The 22,935-nt window shown below is 39.7% G+C and overlaps 1 protein-coding gene across 3 annotated transcripts; it reads right to left on the bottom strand.

Annotated features, from left to right (window-relative positions):
- Nucleotides 1-125: 125 nt before the first annotated feature.
- Nucleotides 126-22,469, bottom strand: RB195_008242 (uncharacterized protein; the record flags this gene model as incomplete). 3 transcript variants are annotated; one of them, XM_064194656.1, is made up of 33 exons in its annotated part: nucleotides 126-138; nucleotides 188-321; nucleotides 3,239-3,317; nucleotides 3,386-3,465; nucleotides 5,793-5,936; nucleotides 5,996-6,112; nucleotides 6,258-6,349; nucleotides 6,653-6,834; nucleotides 6,891-7,010; nucleotides 7,784-7,867; nucleotides 7,928-8,104; nucleotides 10,007-10,128; nucleotides 10,201-10,346; nucleotides 13,016-13,105; nucleotides 13,249-13,321; nucleotides 13,381-13,467; nucleotides 13,654-13,833; nucleotides 13,891-14,006; nucleotides 14,107-14,247; nucleotides 15,732-15,824; nucleotides 16,014-16,138; nucleotides 17,231-17,235; nucleotides 17,804-17,845; nucleotides 17,974-18,129; nucleotides 18,991-19,116; nucleotides 19,177-19,269; nucleotides 19,416-19,513; nucleotides 19,756-19,825; nucleotides 20,955-21,116; nucleotides 21,204-21,394; nucleotides 21,654-21,804; nucleotides 22,052-22,228; nucleotides 22,320-22,469. In XM_064194656.1, 33 exons carry the CDS (start codon nucleotides 22,467-22,469, stop codon nucleotides 126-128), a joined length of 3,816 nt encoding a protein of 1,271 aa, XP_064045800.1. The 3 variants fall into 3 exon arrangements, with proteins under 3 accessions (XP_064045800.1, XP_064045801.1, XP_013293433.2); XM_064194655.1 differs by lacking the exons at nucleotides 126-138; nucleotides 17,231-17,235; nucleotides 17,804-17,845; ... (8 more) ...; nucleotides 22,052-22,228; nucleotides 22,320-22,469 and having other exon boundaries at nucleotides 163-321; nucleotides 16,014-16,137; XM_013437979.2 differs by lacking the exons at nucleotides 126-138; nucleotides 188-321; nucleotides 3,239-3,317; ... (17 more) ...; nucleotides 16,014-16,138; nucleotides 17,231-17,235 and having other exon boundaries at nucleotides 17,729-17,845.
- Between the last annotated feature and the right edge of the window lie 466 nt (nucleotides 22,470-22,935).

Genomic DNA, 22,935 nt, shown 5'->3' with positions numbered 1-22,935 from the left:
ATGATCATAGAAGAAACAACATTTGCAAACATATAACGACTAATTAAAGAACCCTCGTATGACACGCTGACAGCGATAAAAAGGTTATTGTTTGGATGGGTGTGCGATAAGCTTTCAGCCCGCCTTCACATGAAGATACTGAAGATAGTAGTTCTATGTGAATTACAACAGTTTCCTTGTCACCAACTCGTACAGCATCCGTTGTCGATAATATGGCATGTGTTCTTGCGTGAACACTATCTCTGCACGTCTAGATGCAAATTCGGCAAACTTGCATGCAAATACACCGCAATCACTTCCGTTGAGTTGACGAGGAATATCCTAAAGAAGCACTGCAAATTAAACTAAATGCTTCAAAAACAGGAAAAAACGTTGTGGTGTGACTGCATGTGCATCTTCTGCTTTCTCCTGCAGCAAAACAAAAATAAATAAATAATAACATCCTAGGACTAGAGAGTTCTCGTAGATGATTTGTCAGAGGTAGTGCGAATTTAAGTGTCTCCCAGAAAATATGAAAAAAAAAACAAACCCTACAAAAACTTGATATTGTTTGAACTGCAAATTCATTCCATATACTATGAGCTTATTACATGATTCTGAAACAGATACTATGCTACGTGGGAGACGAAGACAATGAGGATAGCGTTATGTATGCCACTACAACTAAATGATTATTTAAAATCAGGCACGGAACTGTGCCAAGTTTCATGCTCCTGGTCGCTAATCGTACTTCCGAAAGAAGAATCAAGAGGTGGAACTTTACGAGAGGGGATGTTCTGGATTCAAACAGTAGTTGACGAACGGAAAAGGCTGGAGTAGAACCTTTTCTTCGTAATCACTCCCATCTTACGACAAGAAGAATTGCAAATCTCACTATCTTAAAGAAAGTACCCAGTTTTCAGGTAGTCGTCCTGTGACCACCACCAAAAATAGTGGGTATCTGACAGTCTTTGTTCCTTACCAGCATGAAAATCAGTCCTCAAATAAGGAGCAATTTCTATTTCTTACCAATGTAATCCCGCGCCCTCACAGAGTGGAGTAAGGTGAAAAGAAAAAGTACATTAATCCATACAAATATAGAAGGATTAAAAAAACAATAAATGAAACGGAAAATGAATGTGAAAATAAATAAAAACAAATAAAACAAAAACAAATCCAGTTCGTCTGCACATTCGATCACTATGAGATTATGCGCACCAGTTAATAGAATGCTTCAGTAGAAACTGCCAAACGCTACAGGTATCGAAATATGTTCACAGATAAAAAATTTGGAGCCTGTGTTTTAGTGGAATTATTGTATTAGGTTGATAAGGAAGTTTTGTCAGTTTTTTTTTTTTAAATTAAAGTCTAGAACTTTCGATTCTTAGTGGATAGTCGTGATGTATCATGTAGTAGTTGTAGAAAATTCTCTAAGCTTCTCTTCAAAAGGTTTATGTAGACGGACACCATTCCTTAATTTTAAGCACGATGTCAATTTGCCATGAGCAGCTTAGCAAAGACATCTTCTATGAATTGCGCCGCGGCAATGGAGCGAAAACATCAGTGCACAACATTAACGGTTCGATACTGTTGATTCCAGGATTCGAAGGAAATGCTAAGAGTTGCTCCCGCATAGTACGCGGTCATCATTGCCATTTTCGCCATTCAGCTCAAAAACTCGCAGAAGTTCAAGACGCCAGAGACGAGCTTCAGGGCATCTCCTTCATGGTAATGCGATAACATGTATGGGTAAGGAGACGTATCGTAGAGCTAGGCTCTGGCTTGCCCATTAGGTGGAGCACAACAATGTTGATCAAACTGCTGATTAATTTCCATTGTAGGCTGAATAGAAAATATGAAAAAAAAACTGATACGACTCTCTTATCAACCTAACATTTCACACTAGTGGTCTGATACTCTTAATTCTACAAAACCGAACCACTTCATACAAATAGCAGTGTAGAAGAACACATTTCTTTAAAACGCCTTTCTTTTTAGTGGAAAATTTAACAGCTACGAACAAGTTCACCCCCATTATAAGACTCCCTACCCTTTCATTGTTACTGAGCTTTTTAGTGCAACATAGATGGAACGTTACCGGAGCGAACATTTAGAGTTTACATTTTGAACTGAAGGAAAAAAAGGAGGAATGAACTAAAGGAAAAAGGATAAAAGAGAAATAACATTCGAATCAACCCTAAATTTATATTTATAGATCGCCTCAGTCACATATATGCAAAAAGGAACTGCCACAAACAATTCGGAGAAAGCGAATGTCATCATCTTAGCTCCCTGTATCAGGTCAAACTCATTAGAATTAAACGAAACAACTGCCGTGAAAGACAGCTTAATTCGATATCCTTCCGTCAGTCAACCTTAGCATGATGAAGGAGACAGATTCGCAGTCAACCTTAGGATTGGACTTCAGTTTATGATTACAACAAAAAAAAAACATGCTTTTTACCACGGTAAAGGATTTAGTGTCGAAGTTTTAATTATCATCAATAGTAATCCGTTCAGATTCAGTTTTTTTTTCGGAAGTCGCATTTCAGGTACCCCTACTTGTTCACGTTGGCAGTAAATATGAGCAACAGTGATAGCGAAAGCGGCTGAAGTGAACTTTGGGATTTCTGTAAGCAAATAAAGAGTTCGGGGAGTAGATTTACGAATATGAGTGTGGGTACGCTCAGTTTTCCCTAATCATTCTGGAAAACGACGGGGAAACCGCCTTCATTCTTACAAGGTAGGTTAGAACGAGCCACCTTCCTACATACTGATTCCCTCGGCAGCGTATTCATTAGCTTTACTTGAGTGAGCTGCTGAGGAAACCTCACTGACTTTCGGCCACTTGCTGGTGGATGCGTCATGTGCCCAGTGGTGATGCACCTTCACGTACCTCGTAAGAAGAAATGCCGTGTCCCATGCAGTTTTACGGGCGATTACGAGAAAAGGAAAAGGTGAAGGATTGAGAAGGTCTAGAAACAAATACAAAACTTTGCAGCATCGAGAATAGGAAACTCTTATCCCACGACAAAAATATTGAAATTCATCGTTTGATTGAAAGTCGATTCATAAAGATTTCATTTTGACCTGTTAGTTAATTAAAAATTTCTGGTACTGTCGTTGGGAGGAAGAGGAGCCACTCAGTGGCGCCCTTATTTCCCACACTCACAATTTCGATATGCACATTTAATTCATGGGCATGAATCAGCAGCATAGTGTACTGCTCTCACAATAAAATGAAAGTGCGCTAGCTCACCTTACGAAGATTAAACTCCCAGCCATCAAAATTAAACAACTGTTTTTTCTTGTCCTTGCACTCTTCTTCGAGATAATTCCTGGGAGAATGAAATATACTGAGAGACGAAAACAACTGTGTCAGAAAAATAAATGAAACTAAACTTACTTCAAGTCGTCAAGGCACTTTTGATTCCTTCCTAGTAACGAATCGTAGTAATCAATATGCTTTTTCCTGAGATCAATCACCTGCAGTGAGCTGATCAAATAATAAAACTACAAGGTTTCCAAAAGAAACTGAATTTGCATGAACAAAACCTCAAAAATAATTAATATACAATGAGCGACAATCAGCAACATCTAACACTGCCTGAGCAGTCATTAATACTTTTTGGAATTACATTAGTCAAACTTTTTACTTTACTACTTACTACTATTACTTTTTTCACGACTTCTATTCGGATCTCTTCGACAGCCACGTCCACTTGCCTCCTTACCATCTGTGGGAAGATGGACATGTCATTCCAAAGGTCCTCCCATGCCATTACGTTGGTGAAGAATCGCACTTCACCTTGTTCCGACAGAATCAAGCTTGAACATCTGAATCAATCCATTCGTCGCTTTTCCATATCCGGCGAACCTTTATGTCTAACCAAACTGCCTATGCACACCAAGGTCCTCTCTCACTACCTCAGTCCAGAACTTCCGTTTTCGGCCAGGTAACCTCTTCAAGATTGAATCCGACAAACTCCTCAAAACTCGTTGAACAAGGCGATCTGCTGGTCTCCTTAATATATGACCAAATAAGCGAAGACGATTTTCTGTATACACTTTCGATGGCGGTGAAAGATGTTGGTATCTTAAACGTGTCATCCGCCGTTACACCACAACGATTCCCGCTTCCGCGATTCACAAAGCTCTTCATTGTGACATATCCTAGGCCAAAATTAGCAAATTAGTCGTCTAAGCAGCTTTCTTTCCATGCAGTCAAGACTGTCCATCACCGTAGTTGGTGCTGCCCAAGTCTCCGATCCGTACATCATGATGGGGCGAATCGCGGATAGGTAGACTCGCAGCTTGATTCCGCTGGTGATGGCAGTCGACCGCAGGCATTCCGTTAAGGAGTTAGCTGCAAAAATGGTAGTAGCGCATCTCTGTTGAATATCTTTCTCGTAGCTGCCGTTGTTCTTCAACATACAGCCCAGGTAACAAAACTCATCGACGAGTTCGATCGGTTGTCCGTCCACCCTGATTCCCGCCCGAGGTCTCGAAAAGATTTACATCTGCTCGCATCTATCAGGGCGTAAACGTAGTTCATAGGCTGCCGCAGCGTCTTCGTCGATACCGAAGTTGAACAGGAAGGGTCCTGCCACTGTCTATCGTCTCACTCCAGTCACCACCTCAAACGGTGTTGTACATCCGGCTGGTTTTCGCGTCAAATCCGCGTCAGCCATGAACACCTTCAGTGGTGAAATTCCACCTCGCATTCTTATTGTGAAAATACGATCAAAAGTATAAGGGCTGGCACAGTTCCGTGAATTTATATCGACACACCTTTCGCAGAGTCAACCCTTCTTTCAACGAAATCTTAGCTGAATACATCAGCGGAGCACACAGCGAAAGGGTAGAAGTCGGGTTGTGGATTGCGGACCCACATCGGTTCCGTGCATATTTTCCTACTCGTCGTAAAAAGGGCGTGGAAACTGCTCTATTTCCTGCGAATTATGTTGGAACTCGTCTTTACCTACACTTTCCGGTCCCCTCAGCGGCCTACTCATTTGTCACACTTGAATAGGCTGATGAGAAGACATAACTGATCTTTGACCGCTCGCAATTGGATGCAGTGCGTGCACAAGGCTGCGCGTTGCAACTGAAACTGACGTAAAAACGGCTTTCTCTCGACATTTTTCTCGACGATTGAAAAAAGATGACCGGGACCACGCTAAGTTCCGCTCCAAAATCATGATACGCTAAAGCAAAATTTCCAAGAAAACAATCCTCCCACATATTGAAAACGCCACATAAAAAGCTCAGATAAGAAAAAAAAACTTATGAAGCTAGATTCTATCTGCCTCCCCCGTACAAGCATAGATCCATTTTCCCATCGTGAGAGCCCGCTAGTCAGTGTAGAAACGAACCTTACACCTATTCGATCAAGAAAAGGACGCGTCTCTTTTTATCCGACTTCTAGCATCGATGTTCTTCCACGACACACTTTTTCATCAGTTTCTGCCATGAAAATTGAAGGCGGTATAAAGGGCAATACGATTGTCTATCACTAAAGTTGCTCTTGGACTATTTTTGGGAGAAAGCGAATGCAGTTGCGCCACAATTTAAGAAATTTTGATCAGGCTTGTGGTGCAACTGGGTATGCATTTTCACCTTCGTTGAGGTCCTATGAACACAGAGAACGATCTGAAGGAGTAAATGATGGAGTAAATATTGGAGAATAAATTTAAAAAAAAAAACATAACGTAGCCTGTTTAACAAGTCTCATGAGTATGTCTAAAAGAATAAGAGTAAACGAAAATCGCCCGTTTGAATTGGTTTTACATGAACACTCAAAAAATACTAACCGCCATGCACCAATGAACACTTAGATGCACTGGAACGAGTAGCATATCATAAGAGAAGATGTCCACCTTCCTTGTCCACCGTTTTACCGAATTGTAGCCTTTCGCAGAAATATTCGCATAGAAAAAGGTGTTAAACGCATATGTCTGCAAAAGTCTGTAATTTTTCTGTATAACTTATGAGCCCCTTTCTAAAAACAGTCCACCTTGGGTAATCCCTTCATCTCATTACTTCGTTGACATATTAGTTGGAGGTAGAAGTTGATCACTTCGTCGTTGAGCCAATCTAATCCGGACAGAGTCGACAGGTCCTTCCGCGTTAGCTGAAATACAACAATGAGTAGTTGCAAGTAAAGTTCATCAGGGTTTCTGCCAGAAATGATAATAGTGCACAAACTATGGCACTCTATAAACTCCGAGAAAAGACACGGAAGTTCCATTAAAATAAGCAACACTACAAATACGAACCTTAATACCAAAAGCCTCAGTGAACTCTTCGGACTGTGGTGAACGCCTGTCCCAAACACGCTGGCATAGATCCAATGCTTCGTCAGGGAGTGCTAAATTATGCAATTTAATGCCTATGACCATGTAGTCGGGTCAAAACGACATGAAACTCGGTGCAATTCGGTAGGCAGCTGGACTCGAAGCACCACGGTGAAGCTAGCACTTGTGATTGATGTAGGATCACTGCTAACTGCAGCGGTGTTAGCAAGGACCTTTCTTCGATCCTAACTGCTATGCTTCACCGCACCGCTTCTGGCGAAGACTCTTACGCGAGTGCACCCTCCTTCATTTCGTTTTTATCCGACTCTACATAGAAAGCCCCAAGTCCGCACAACTTAACGAACCAACATACTCACGCACAAACTCGTCTTTTACTTTCGGCTTCCGAGCAGGGACCCGGACCCCGATAATTTCGAGATTTTTTCGAACATCCTCTTCTGCGGCTTCTCGTCTGAAAAGGCCTGCAAGATTTCGTATTCTTATTTCCTCTCTCAGTGCGATCTGCCTCTCAGATTTCTCTCGCAGCTCCTCTTTTAACCTGAAATTATGGACTCAATCAAAGAGAGCTTTGTATATAACCATACTCAAACTAGCCTTTCGTAAATAGTGTAGGGTGTCGGTCTTTGAGTCACGGTGTTCATTCGACTTAACAATTCTGTAATTTTCTCAACTCCAGTCGTAGATCTTGAGCTCACAGGCGTTCCGGAGCCAGAGCTAAATCAAAACAATTTCAAATTACAAACTAGTAGGTTGACGGTAAGTTATTGCAGATTTGTTTTGAGCAAATGGATTTCATTTAATTTTTTCAGACAACACCTAATGTTGGATTTGTTACAGGAGTTTCAAACAAAATTCTCAGCAAGGTCGAAGGTTTTGAAATAACTACAACACGGTAAATTTTCGAATCTGAACACACATTAGTGGGTGAATATAGACTGTATATCACTTCACTTCATATTAAAAGCTCGTCTTCTCACAAACGATCTTCTTCAAATCCAAGCGTTGGCATCTGTTTTCGTGCACTTTCAAAGCATTTCTCAAAAGCTGCATATATTCAGTAGCAAATCTCAAGAAAAGGATTGGAAACTTTCTGGCTTGTGGCAAATTTTAGATTGTGTAATATAAGAGATCTGTCTACGTAATCTTTCGACTCCAGATAACCTCACAGAAAATAATTGCATAAGAAAACGCTATAATGATGATGAAAGAAACGCTGTGCTTTCAGTACAGAATTTCTCCAGAACAAACGAACTATGTTGAGTATTTCAGGGCTCCATGTTAATTTAAAATGAAATCTAAAATATATTTATATGAATAATATAAATATATTTTAGATTTAGAATATATATGAAATCTAAAATGCGTTTTGATCATGTCGATCACTGAAAAAGGTTTGTTTAAAAATATAAGCAGTAAGCAGGAAATGCTGCACCAATTCCCATCAGTACATCAATCCATCTCGGTACCCGATAGCATTGCCACATTACCTTTGATACTCCAATTCAGTCACAAACGGTGCAGTGCCGACGGAACTGGCCTCCGACTGCTCCTGCTCACAGTCATTATCCTCGCTTAAAACCAGATATTAGAACAAAACAAAGCAGTGTTCATCCAAACTACGAAAATTTCACCTCGCTTGTTCGGAAGACGATTGTCTCTCGAACGATTTATTCGCTCCTATTGACCCGTCTAAGTTTTTCTCGTGTTTTCTTCTCTCATACTTCCTTTTCTGGATTTTGTCGAGAATCTTCCGAATTCTCACTTTTGCATCTACGCAGTCTTCAACAGGCCGACTTTTGCGAAAGGACCTTAATGAAAATGAGGGAATCGAACATACAGGCAGAGGAAAATTCCAGAAGCAGCACAAAGAAGGACAAGCCTAAAGGAAATGTTTAAGATATGAACTTTTCGAAACGTTGTAGTTTCAAAATACTCTTAGCATTACTCTTAGTAATAATAAGTAAAAAGTAAAGTAAATAAGTATAAGTAGTAACAAAATAATTATAGTAGGTAGTAACAAAGTAACTTCTCGTAGAAATCTCTTAGTTTCTCGAAAAAAAAAATTGCTGCAAAATCCGATATGAAAGCAAGAGAAGTGGACTGAAAATCAGTTGTTCAATCGGAATACTAAGAAATATTTAACCTCAACGAGATGGAACTAGAACATTAAGAAAAACGTTATTCTTTAAGCTTGAAATAAGTTGTCATACGCTCCTTTTCTGCAGTACTGCAGCTCTGTAGTCATCTAAGAAAAAAGAAATTGAACACAGGTGTGATAGACTGCAGTAGGATTTTGACAAGAAAAAGAAGGTCGTCTTTAGCAACGTATCTGATGTAGATCCCTCAAAAAGCGTTGGTTCTTCGAAAGATGCAAAACCCCATATTTTACTATATTATATTTATTATTACTATTATGTTACTTTGTTTATGTTATGTTTACTATTACTATTAGCACTACATTTTTACTATACCACCAGCAATATGTTTAAATACAATAGCTTCATTATGTTAAGACTTATCAATGCAGTGGAGGACACAAATACACTTTCAATCACTTCATCCTATTGAGAAACCATTTGGCCCGGCTCACGGTTGGTAGTGGAACAAAGGAAGACATTATTCCCATTAGAGCGGTGTAGTGCAGTCGGTAAGTGGTTCAGCTGTCCTTGCAACATGAACTGTCCAAAGTTCGATCCCGCCCAAGTGACAACCAAGTCTTTCATCCTTCCGGGATCGATAAATTGGTACCAGACTCTGGGAGGATAAAAACACTGACTTGATCATCGGCTGGTCGCAAGTCATTGTACAAGCTAGTTACGCTTTCGTAAACCCTAAACGATTCTGAATTGAAGTGAACGTGATGGCGCATCGCAATTCGATTGATTAACGCCAAGCACCTCCCCATTTTACACTTATTTCCTATTAAGTTCAATCCTCAGAGAATTCTCTCACAATACCACAAACTGAAGACGTCGCAGTATTATTCACTACATAGGTTATGCAGCGTAAAGCCTGCGATGGGAATTTCCCATCGGGGATCGTAAAGGGAGGGAAATGCAAGGGAATGTGGTCGTAAGGGAGTGTACCTCGGGCAGTAGTGAAAGGGAGATAACAGGACAACCAACAATCAGAACAAAATATTACGCAGTACTAGATAATTACATATATTATAAAATAATACAATAAATAATATTGAATGCTTATATACACTACAGGATATTATAAATGGAAATAAATAAATAAAATATATATAAAATAAAATAATAAATAAATACACAATATAAAAATGTGATATAAAATAAAATAATAAATAAATATATAATATAAATATAAATAAATAAACAAATAAAATAAAACAAATAGATAGAAACTAGAAACCTCCTAAAAAATGAAGAATACAATTATAAGTAGCTTTCATCAATTCAAAAGTGGATTTAGTGGAAAATAATTGTCAAAAAAAGCTTAGATTCTGTGCAGAATGTTTGTTGTATAAAAATAGCCAAATCGCTGTTTTTTTTCCTAGTCCTAATCATTTTGGAGTTTTGACGGGACGAAGATGGGAAATGCCATTTTTTACCACCAAAAAAAAATGAAGGTAGGATCCTCGACTGCCACTATCACCTATCACTGAACAATTCGTCTTTTCGTTCGAATATTCTACTCTTCAAAAGTCCTCTGCCACCTGTCATAGAACTAATTATTAAACTCACTTCGTTTTATCCATTGTCTGACTCAATAATGTCTCACTTCTAGACGGATACTCCACGATGTTGCCCATCCTTCCAATCATATCTACAAGACAATCACGAGCCAACAAATTCACATTTGACCCCTGAAACAGTGCAATACACAAGAAAGTTAGAAAATCATTATTTTCACATAACGTAAAAATTTGAGCACTTACTCCTGACATTCCATTCCAGCTTTCATTTCGTAGACGAGCAAAGGTTCTTTCGATGGATCCCAAATGTGACGACATTCTCGTGGATCTTCCTTTGGATATAAGTGCTCTGCGACGTCGCCATGGATCAGTGCGGGGTGAAGGTGTGTCTACAAACTAGGGATTTAGGATGAGCAGGAAGAGAGAAACAGGTTAAATAAGGTCGCTGCAATAGGGGCTACGACGCTGTTGCAACCACGATGGACACATCAGCAAGGGCAATTTTATTTTTAGTATATATGGGCAGTATTCGCTGCGACTATAATCAATATCCAACAAAAACGAAATCGCTACCGAAAGCAGCATATACAACGATTTGCGAGGGAAAGCCCTTGTTAACGCTAATACAAATCTGATGGGGAACCACAGCCGCAACTGCGGTTCAAGAGGATAGTGCTGGTAGAAAAGAGCAGACATATTCTAGATCTGCTAGATTCTTGAGCTCTCCCTCCCCCCACATTCGGACGAAGTCGCATGCGATTTATCTAATGGAATGTAAAAAAGTAAAAAGAGCACGAAGCAACTAAGGCAGTAAATAATGATACTCATATTAAACTAGTTTTTTCTCAATCATATATCTTTATAATACAATGAAAAATTTGAAGAATGCTATGGATCATGAAAACCAAGTGAATGTGAACTCGTGATACTACATAAACGTCAAATTTTTCACGGTGTTAAACATTTGAGTTTATTTCAATCAGCTGCCCAGTTACAATTATAGGTAATTATGCCAGGTTATGAATGGTTATGAATAATCTATTATATTTTCTCATCAGAATTTGATATAACGCGATCTACAATCTTACTGACAAGCGTCTTGTTGGACGCACTTTTCGCATCTAACAAGGGACGCTGCCATTGAGATTGTAGATCAGTAACTGTAAATTAAAATCAACTTGTCAGTAACTGATCCAGGGATGAGACCAGAATCATGACAAAGCTTATGTTTACCGCATTCACAGCCTGGAATCTAGAATGAGGTATGAACAGAGGAAAAGGGCGCTCTATTTTATCTAAAAATGAGCCCAACGACAGACTAATTTATGACGCGTCCGAACAGAAACATATCGAGCAGCACTGGTAACGTAGTGGACGGTGTGCTGAGCTTAGGTTTGGACACTTTGATTAGATACGCGCGTGAAGTCGCTTTTTTCCATTTTATCCTTTTACGTGTTGATCTCCATTCTGAACATCGAGATTCGGACGGTATATGACGCCTCAACACATTTAACTTGAACAAATGATCCATGTCACCTCGTGAAGCGGAATAAAAAGGATAAAAGGATAAAGTCATTGGCGTATCAATCCGCATGGGATGCGCTAACGCGTTTTACTGGAATTCGTAATAGTTGTTTTGGAACGCGTGTTGCCCTATACAATGACTTGCGGGAACCAGCCGATGATCAAGTCAGTGTTTTTATCCTCCCAGACGAGTCTGGTACCAATTTATCGACCCCGGAGAGATGAAAGGCTTGGTGAGCACTAGGGCGGATTCGAACCCTCGACCGTGTGGCTACAACGGACCTCTAGTCGACTGCGCCGAAGCGGAATCACCTATATAAAAAAGGAAAATAGCATAATCACACATATTTCTCGCTTTTGGACTTCCAGTGATGAGGAGTGAAATGGGATTGGAGGTTTGGATCTGACAGATAGGCCAGGTGATCCTAACGACCTGAAGTGGGAGGGGGAGGGGGGAAGATGAGAACGACAAGAATTGGAGGAGAGACACAAACGAGCAAACGCAGGAGAGAACTGTCCCATTTTTCGGGTGCCAAATGATACCGAAGAAAAGGGCAAGTTATTTTCCTACCTTATATAGAAAAAGTGAAATGTGTTCGTAAGCTTTAGGTATTTGTTATCGGAGTAATCAAGTGAGCATTACTATCGGCGCATAATTAATGCAGCTTTTTTTCTCTAAAAATTGGCGTTTTGTTTTTACTTTTTGTATGAGAACGGTCTTCCTATTCGGAGAACTGCATGAACAGGCGAGTACAGAATTGGCGATGTAGATTACGAGTATGAGCTAGTAGTTAGTTAATATGAGTTCCGATCACCTAATATTCCTGAAAAACGGCATGGGAACGGCGTTCGTTCCTACGAGGTAGCACGCGACACCCTTTTGCGCTATGGCTTCCTCAAAAGCCTATTCATTGGTTTTCCTTGAATAAGCAGATGAGTGGACCTCATTGATTTCCGCACGGCCGTTCGTGGACGCATTCAACCTCAACACCGTCAGTTTTGTGATGTACTGCCTTTGAGTGAGGAACGGAGAAGTCGGTACCGGCAGATTCTCCGCGAATGTTCCCGAAACATTATGTGTCCAGTGGATGTGCCGGGGAATATGATATATAAAACGACATGAAGCAAGGACAGTTGCGTAAGCAAGGCCTGCGCAATTGCGCCGTATTTGATGTCGTTTTGACTCCACTATATTTGATGTCGCGAAGACGTTAGCACATCTACCTGCTGCTTCATGTCGTTTTGATCTGTCGAACTATATATGTCCCAAGGCGTTAGGGATCCCGATGTTTGGTCGTAACAAACAAAAACTGCTAGAAAGAAGAAATGCAAAAGAGCGAAGTTGAGGAGAGGCCGAACCAAGGAGCATCCACACCTGAGCTTGTCGTGTCATCCGCTACTCCAGTGCTGTTGAGAACGACTCCTATCTATATACTATACAAACTAAATGTTAATTGCCGCATAGACAAGCATAATTTCTGAGAAGTAGTCAGAAGCTTTGATCCGCACATAAAATTAATTAGTGAAAACATACCGAATCTATGCCCATGTGGTGTTCCCTGCCTGCTCACACTGTCCTCAGGTGCCGGTGATGACGTGCTTGCCTGGTCACCCACTGGTGCCACTAAAAACAAAAATAAGATGCTGAAAAATCGTTTTTACAGGTACTCTTGTGCTGATTCACCACCAGCACCAGTTAATTTTCAGCAGCATTACGCAGTAATAAAATAAAAAGTCTAGCTGTTGCCCAACAACTACAAACGATACCTTCTGTGACAATGGATACCGAAGAGTTCGACCTTGCTGGGCTAGTTGCCACCGATATTGACAAGGAGGTTACCTGTGATTTTTCGTTTTCAACTATTTCGTAGATTAAGCGTTACAATCAAAATCACACACATGATCTCTCGCGGACTCAACCGATTTTCTGTTAGCTACCAGAGCTCCTTTTGGGGAATTGCAGATCTCGGCGACGATTTCAACGTCCTGTAAAGGAAAAACATCACCTAAAAAGCAAAAACGGCAAAAAAGACAAAAAAAGAAACATGAGACTATAAAAACCAAATATATCGCCCTTTCTTCAACAGGACCAAAACAACTTCCTTTTCATATGAAGTCCAGAGAGACAAACGCTGAATACTTATAAATGACAGCATTGAAGTTAATCCTCACATCAGTTTCATCTTGCCGTTCTACTTCCTTTACAAATTCTACATCCTCTTCGTTTTCCTCATCCTGCTTCTCCATTGCACTGCTAGAATGATTTGTTTCGACGAAAACAATGTCGTCATCTTTCTCAGCCTCTTTCGTCTCCAATAAATTGCACCTCCGCTCCATAGTTAGCTCTTGCGGCTTAAACCTTCGATAATAAGAAAACAGAGCGAACTACCGCGAAAAACGACCAAGAACCTGTCTCACTGTAGAGAGGAGTGTATTTTGAACCTCGGACACGACTTCCACATCGGTGTCGTCAAGCTCAGCTGATTCTTGTGTTAGGTCAACAATTGCACATGTTGTTGGAAACTCTAAAAATGTGACCAGGGCTCTTGAATAAAAAACCAAAGCACCGATACCAAATTGGAAAGAAGTTTCTTCGAAAATAATTTTAAAAAAATGAAGACGTACTTCCTACAGAGTTCCGATCACTCAACAAATCTGCACCGTTTTCTCTAAAGGTCGATTCGAAAGCAGAACCTTCGATATTGTCGCTGTCTTCGGCACCGATTAATCTATACACCATTCTCACCGGATTGAAGAAGAAGTCACCTAAAGAGTATAATATCGGTTCTATCAAAAAGCCCATGAGCAACGGAGAGTATACTAACACTGATCTTTTTCAAGCTTGAAAGGAAGAAATACGTGCAAAAATCATAAGTACTGACAAAGTATTACGCATCTTTTGATAGAGAACTTCTCGGCCAACTATACAGTTTTACGTCAATTGTTTTTTTTTTTTAAGATTTTATTGACTATTTTTTTTAGATTATTAAAATGGAGCGTTTACTGGACAAACGGAGCATTTTATACGTCTATTTTTGATAAGACATTTTTAAAAAATGACCAGAGACAATAGGAGACACCAAAAAACTTATTGGATGATACGTGGAGAAAGTTGGAAACGATAGGATGAACAATGACGGGGAAAATACCGCTAATCAATCTGCAGTAATTTTTTTTTTGAAAGGATAATGATTTAGGAGAGAGAAAGGTCTGTCTTGTAGGTCACAATTTCAATTTTTGACGCGACAAAAGAAGACAAATGAGAGTATTTTCAAGTATTGTTTTCACTGTACACAACACCAATCCCAATGTTAGAGCCCTCATCACTTCCCAATTTACTTACTTCTTAACATCCGAAAAAACTCAATTTTATCCATGTGTCTAGCGATCTAAAAAACAGGAATAAACAAAATCAAAAACTAACACTATCTCTGTGTAGAGCGAAAAAGTCTCCACCTAATTATAAATAATTTTTGTCGCACTTTTCATTTCTAGTGGCATTTTTAACTCTGAAGAAAACTTACTCCTCTACCCAATAATATTAATGGAAGAAGAGATCGCCTCTGTAGTCTTAGTGAAACGGGAAGCGTTGGAGTGACAAGAATACAAGCAATGCCTTCATTAAAACAAAGTGCAAAGAAAGTTGCTAATTTGGCTCAAGCAAGATAAGACTTTCGATTGACCTCCAACCAACATTTAGACAGAGTGATTTTAATAGTGAGACATTTTAAAACGAAAGTAGAGTGAACTATCTATAAACAAGTACAAAACTAAACCCTGAACCATCCTGAAATCATTCTTCACAATTCTCTCAATAAAAGGGACCGCTCAAAAAACTTTTCGAGGATGGGATCTCACCACCAATAGGTAAGAGCTGAGAGAAGTTTACAAATATCATGGTGAAAACGTACAATTTCTCTCCCCCACTCTGTGAACGCAGGAATCTCAACGACTACGAACATTCAGAGCTATCACCTTGTCCCAGTTCAATAGAAACACGTCAGACAAAATGATTTGCCCGTACCCACAGAATGAAAAAAGACTACACTTAAGAAAGTTACCAATAGGTTAGGAAAAGATTAGTTACCAAGAGGTTAAGAAAAGATTCTATTGCTCTAGCTTGAGCTAATTTTGTGAAGGTGCGAAAGTTATTTTTGCAATCGAATTACCGAAACAAACAACGCACAGTTTGCACCTTAAAATGAGAAGACTAAATATTCCGGAATGTTTATGTTACTCTCTGAGCTTACCCAGCGAAAACGACGTCGACGACGTTTTTCTTCTTTTTGGCGAATGTGCGCTACTGGAACTCGCCGTAGTGCCGAAGAACTCGCGTTTTCGGACTTAAAATAGTATACAATTAAATAGAGATTTTTAGCCAGCTTTTGGTGCCTGAAATTAGCGGGATCGTCCATCATTTGTTGGAAGCGACTGAGTGAAAATCATTTCAAAAAATTCTATAGTTTTCCAAAAAAGTATCCCTTCAAAATTTCCGTATTTGTAGAAAACGGTATAATGTTTGTTGACTTCACCTTTACGATCGTCTTCTTCGCAGACGATGTCAAGCTGTGGGCTAACTGAGCTCCGAATTGTAGAAGGATGGTGCAGACTAGATGACGGCGTCTCACCTAGCGTCCAACGACGCACAAAACTCATTCTGAAACGCAGCCAGTTTAGAGCCTAGATTCGTGCAAAATTCATATAATTAACTCCAACTGTTGAAAAAAAACCACATTTCTTAAGTTTCGATAGGATCACTGATGACATACCATAAGAAAGAACTTGTTAAAGGCATCACCTCACGAACGCCCTCTGACGTGGTATGGATTTCCGATGGACAGACTCTATACGTAGTCGTAGATTGCGGGATCAGGGGTGATTCCACTCATCTCTGCCTAATCGTTGTTAGAGTGTCGTTCTAACGTTCCTCGGAACTAAAGCGGTTCCCATGCCGTTTTTTTTTTTTGAAGGACCATTAGGGAACCACCCCTGATCCTGCAATCTACAATTCCATCCTAGCTTTTGCAGTGGATTCCCTCACCACGTGAGATTCCCGCTATGCTGCCTTTAAAAATGAAGGGCTTGCTGAATCACTTCTGACTTTCTCGCCATTTAATTTTCATGCAGTTCCAAAAGAACTCAGTAGAACAGCATTGTTTGCAAACGATACAAATGCCGATAAGCAGAATAAACTACGAGCAACGAAAATAAAGCTCAACAATTTCCTAAAATCGAAGTAAAGTTTCCGGAGAAAATGTAGTTGAAAGGCACCCTTATTTTTAGACGCTCCATCTTGCTTTTTCCCTTAGTAATTTTGGCTTACATATTATAGATCCTCCAAGACTAGTGCTTAGGTGTGAGGGCCTCCGACTGATTTGGTTATTTGCTTTCAGAAATAAGTGCGCCACTTTTCATTTTTATATGGGTTTCTTTCTTTTATACTAGCTCACTCCTGGAAGAAATGTCTAAAAAAATACTTCGAAACAGCAATCAAGCGAAATATTAAACGACAGATTATGGAATCAAGACACCTCCTTGACAAGACAACTAAGGTTCAGACATTTACAGAAAATCACCAGCTGCAACAAAAAAAAATTTCAAAACAAAATATCATATAAAGGACAAAAGTCAGAACAAGAATACAGGAAATATTTCTGACAACGTCATTCCAATACTCCTTCTTATCAAACAATGGAGAATATCTTTTAGACTACAAGGACCCGTGGGCAGAGCTGCTCGCAGATCTTACCTGTTCTATGCACTATAGTCCAATCCCTGCTTATATATTGTCCTCAATAGATTTCGCAAATCTTAAACAGTTCACGTATAGTGCAACACATTTGAAACACTTTAATCCGACTCTATTCATATGTGGAAACCAGATTAAGACACGACACATATAGCAGGGCTGTAACCCTTCCCACCGATAAAGAGGCCAAAACTGACAAATTTATAGCATCATACGATACGAACCACATCAAATAAACAACTCACATAACAAACATGTATATTTCAAAAGAAATGAAAATACAAAAAGAGCTACAAAGAACTGATAAAATATTAGTTAATGAACACGTGTAACGGATATCCTAAAAACAATATAAGGAATAATGTATCAGGAAGAGAAGACGTTCAGAAGTTCAACTGAATACCACCTTCTGCCCAGTAATCAAATCGAAAAAAATGAGAAAAAAAACACAAATACTATTGGACAGCCACTATATCAGCAATTCACCACTTTGTGATTTTACATGGAATAAATGCGTAAACTTTTGTCCATTGATGTTGAGTAGACAGATCGTGCGTGATCCCCGAATCGAACAGCTGTGACTGCGGCGGTATGGTTATCGAATGCAGCCACGACCTAGAAATCTCAAGAAGATGAGCATCCCTGACAACGTTGGAATTTCACATTGGAAAATTCATTTGAGGTATGCGTTTTTCGGCAAACCTCAGCAAGCAGTTATGAAATGGCTACAAAATAAAGCTTACCTGCCATGATTTAACGTGTAACACCTCAACATCATTTGATCCCACCGCCAAGTATGTTCCAGAATGATCAAAGCAGATATTGTTAATAGAATGTTTCCCATCGTGCAAGCTCAATGTCTTGAGATTCTTCAACTTGCGCAGATCCCACAGTTTAAGCTAAAAAAGGAAGTGTTAAAAATTTCGGTGAGCACCACGAACTGTGGAGATTGTGCACTTAACGTGGATTTAGGGCCTGAATTGGTTCTGGAAAGCAATTTGAAGCAGAACAACAGTCGTAAACTTTCAAACTTACTAACATGAAGTTCTATTTAAAAGCTAATATATTACCTCACTTACCAGAAAAATGCATTTTATTGCAAATCCAGCCGATGTGTCAAGTTAGTGTTCTCATTCCCCAAGGAAATCTGATACCAGTTTCAAGTCCCAGATATTATTCAAAAGTTCAAACAATTCTAATACGATGCCTTAGAGACATTTTTTCCAACAAATCCTGCAGTTTTCTCACATGTTAGAGGATTTCTGGCGCAACGAAGGGAAATTTATTCCAACTTCACCCAGAAAATGAAAATATGGATCTGAATAGAACAGGGTGCAGCTCAAGTAATGAGTAGTGTGCTCAAGTATGCTAAGCAGCTGCACATCTTCAGCAAATACTAGAAACTGTTGATCTTTTTTCTCAATTAGATTGCATTTATAAATAAGATTATATGATAAAGACGATTGCAGCTACTAACACAACCACTATTAATTCGAGCTGCGAAATAGAGGGTTGAAATCCAAGCCAGAATTACATGAGTTCTTGTGCAAATACATTACCTTCGAAATAAACCGCATAGTCCACGTAAGTTTGGTGTTTAGAAAAATACTCTTTCGCTGCTGCTAATGCGCTGACCTACGTGAACGAACTACGTTTATTCACGAACTTTCAGGAGGTTATGTCCCTACATTTCGGATGAGCTTAACTGAAAGGACTATGCCTAACAAGAAATATAAAGATATTTCTAAAAGAATGATTACTTCTCCATCTTCTGCACCCGTTGCTAAATAATATCCATTCTCCGAGAATGCAATTGCTCGCACTGCACCTTGATGACCTGGGAAGTTTGCCACATTTGTCTGCTCTTTCAAATCCCAGATTTTCACCTAAAACTTTAGATTCATTCTTTTCTTGAGAAACATTGAAGATCCTTTATTAGGACTTACCACGGCATCAGCAGTTCCTGTTCCAAAAATGAGACCATCGGGATGGAACTGTCCACAGCAAACCGCTACAGAAGAGTTCTCATCAGCTCGTACCTAAGGCGAAACAAAATTCAAAAGACACAAAAAACGTTTGGGTAAGAATACTCTCACATCTGTTGAACACCAATCTCTATAATTCTAATATATAAAACATAAACTATTTGGAAAAATGTATGAAGTTGAAACTAAACCCGCCATACCTTGCACAATGTTTTGCCGCTGTTAACATCGCTGAGAGCCCAGTGAGAATCGTCTGAGACTGATAAAACATAGTCACCAGTGGCATGAAGAGAAATGTCTGAGAGGATAGAATGTTAGAATATTCAACATGACCATGAAACATATCAGTGACAATCTCGGCATTGGGAAACGTATCTGTTTTGTTGTTATGCCAACGAGGTTTTGGTGAGACTTTATTATTGGCCTGACGTTTGTCTTTATCAAAGGCCATTCTCACCCACGAACGGGGCTCATGAACCAGCACGTTCTTACAGATTATCTCCCAAGGAGAATGACATAAAAAAATTCAGTGGCACTAACCAGTAACCGGAGCTTGATGGATGTCAATAAGTGCTTTGCAGGTTTCTTCTCCAGTGGCCCAGACTCGCACCTAAAAATTCCCCCAGAAGTAAACAACAACTTTTCTAATGAATGTGAAGAAAACAATAATTGGAAACGTTGAACACTCCTGTCTCAAATAAGAAAAAAATGCCTAACTAAGAGAGCTATGAGCTATCACTATGACTATGAGCTAACTTACTTAACTGTCTCAAACGGTAGAAACTCTTACGTAATCCAAGAAAAAATAGGCAACAGTTACAATAATAAAAGAAAATCATACCAAAAGTTTTGAACAGCGTATCACAAAACCGGCTAGGTGTGGATCATTTGACTTGTATTAAGAGGATTGCAGACGTTGAACAGCGACGAAGTTGTCTACGCTCTACCGCGTAATATCATTAATTAACGTCAATTTCGTGGTAAGCTGCCTTTACGTTTGAAAGCACCTTCAGAAAGGGGACGTCCGGTGAAATATGCAAAATTGGGATCTCTACAGCAGCAGATATCGGCCTAATTCGCAAGTGTCATAATAAATACGCGCAACTTTTCTTGTGAATCCAGAAATTTGAGACATCAGGAACACTCTCAATCATCAGTCTGCACTATCTCTAAGAAAATGACCTATGCGTTGCTACAAAATGAGAGACATTCCCGCGAAAATTCTTTTACACATTGGCGGAGCCCGCAAAATTGAGCCTTTTCACTGTGATACCTATAAACTACGTTTCGAGCTCCACCTACTAGAGAAAAGATCCCAACCTCGAGAATTTCTCTAGCGCTGCCTCTAAACACACCAGTGAAATAATAAGAAATATATTTTTCCATTGCGAAGAGTTTCCTTTTATCAGTTATGCGATAAGAAACGTGCTTTTTCGACATTTACAATATTTAATACAGGCTCTCTGCAGTATGTTCTTGCTTTTGTGTGATATTTATAATTAATAATAATTTTAAGCTTAAGTTTTCCTATTATATCACTAAGAGATTTTCATTATCATTAGTAATATAAAAACCTTAAGCGAAGCTGTTGCTTTAGTACCACACTCATGAACCTTCCGTTCAAAAACAAGACTACTTTCATCTATTGGACCTCCTATCTTTATATCGCTGAACCAATGGTTTCATTTAATAGATAACATCGACTTTATGACTGAATGACTGAAAATTCCACAACTTACCTGAGCATCAGAACTTGCAGAAATAGCATTTTTAGAGTTGGGATGAAGTATAACTGCATTGATTTTCTTCTGGTGTCCTTTAAACACATCTTGCACTTGTTCTTTCTCTGAGTTGAACAGTACAACTGTCTTATCCGCTCCTCCAGTGAGGACCATTTTCCCCTTAAGAAGGATATATTTGCATTCAATGCAGTTATCATCAAAAACATTTGCGAGCAATTTCAGTAGCTTTGGAACTGCACCACATACTTGAACATCCAAAGCAGTGATTCCAGGCGTTCCAGTGCTATGAATTCCTGTATGACAAGCTGACTCGTGAAAGGAACCAAATTCATCCTGCTTCGTGAGCTCTTCCGGAAGATTCTTGCCACGCTGTTTCCTAGCCGCTGTCAACGTTTTTGCCTTTTCGTCCAAACGAGCAAGAACTGCTTCAGAGATGCCTAAAACACTTGTTGACAAGTACATTCTATACAAAAGACAACACCTATATTTCGCTGTTGTCATCCATTACGACAAAATTAGTTATCGTCCCATTTTTCATTTAGTTTCATTTTTGGTACATATTGTTGATCTTGTGTAGATCGATCGCAGCAAACACCGTGTACATCCAACACCTATACGCGCAAAAAAAATCCCATTTCGAATGGTGGTCGTCATTGTTAACGAAGGCAGTGTAGCAGCAACCTGAGGATAACTAACCCTGAGCTTCGTCGACGCTCTGTTCCATGTCGATGTCCCCTGCACCAGCGTGGGCAACATTTGCTGCATGTGGTTTCAGGGTGGATAAAGCTTCACGTGCAGCTGTTAATTCCTTCGTGAGACGCGCAATAACACGGCAAGCAGCATCGTGCTAGAAGAGGTGAATAGAATAGAACTTAGATTTGAATAAAAGCATAAGTAGTAGTAATTTTATTTGATTTAAATGTAAGTTATGCAGGATTAATTGCAGTCATATGCGGCTGCTTCAGGTATCAGGATATGTGGGCAAATTTTCTTTGGAACAGAATTTCCGCAGATCGTTTTAATGGGCATGTGCATCATTATTTTTAGGGAAAATATAAATTTCAGCTCAGCTGGAAACAGAAGAAGAAGAGCACCTGATAAAGCGAATGTGAAAGCTCCTGTCTAGCTGTCTGCAGCTGCTGGCGAAGAGAGAAGCTGTTTAACATAACACTGTCCCATTCATCCTGAAGCATTTTCAGCAGCGATGGAATAGAAGTACCAGCAACATTCCGCGGGATTGTGTCCACGGCGCCAGTTTTGAGAGGGACCAACTAGAATAGGCAGTCTTGACGAAAAATACTCCAGAAACATTTGAACAGAGAGTGATATCCACAGTAAATCAACTTTATTCGAGATATTTACCTGATTCTCCTCCAACGACTCATTACTGACAGGGTCCACGCCGTTCTCAATAATATATTTTAGAATAAGCCGCTTCTCAAAAATATGCCCCGATGGCGAAACCACCGGCTCCTCCGCCGGTTCTCCACTGATCGCACAGGTGAATACCATTCCGAACCAAGTCCTGAGAACAGAAACTAAACTATTGAAACAAGACTCCACAAAATAGAAGCTAAATGATATATTTATTGCATTCCTTCCTCATCTACTCAATATGGAAACAAATGCAGAGAGTTAAGGAAAGAAATTGATGTGTTTTCAAAAGCGAATACACAAATGGTCGGATCAAAAGTGCGCGCGAACGCAAAGGTGGCGCAGTATATTCTTACGCTAATTCACAAGCATTGTGCGTTCCCGCCTAGTCGCGCCTGACGGTACAAGTTTGTAGGTGGTGTGCTGCGGTCATTGCGAACATCTAAGTTCGTCTCCGAAGAAGTTTGATGATCGACGCATTTAACTTTGGTGTGTCAGGAAACAAGTCTATGTTCCGGATTGATCAACGAGTGAAGCCGGTTGGAATCCCCACTCGCAACGTTTTACTCGTACGAGTGACGCTTATCACCATTGAGACGCTTAA

This window comes from Necator americanus, chromosome III (assembly GCF_031761385.1).
Source record: "Necator americanus strain Aroian chromosome III, whole genome shotgun sequence".
In the NCBI taxonomy this organism is placed as follows: domain Eukaryota; kingdom Metazoa; phylum Nematoda; class Chromadorea; order Rhabditida; family Ancylostomatidae; genus Necator; species Necator americanus.
This window is presented reverse-complemented; position numbering and strand designations above follow the sequence as displayed.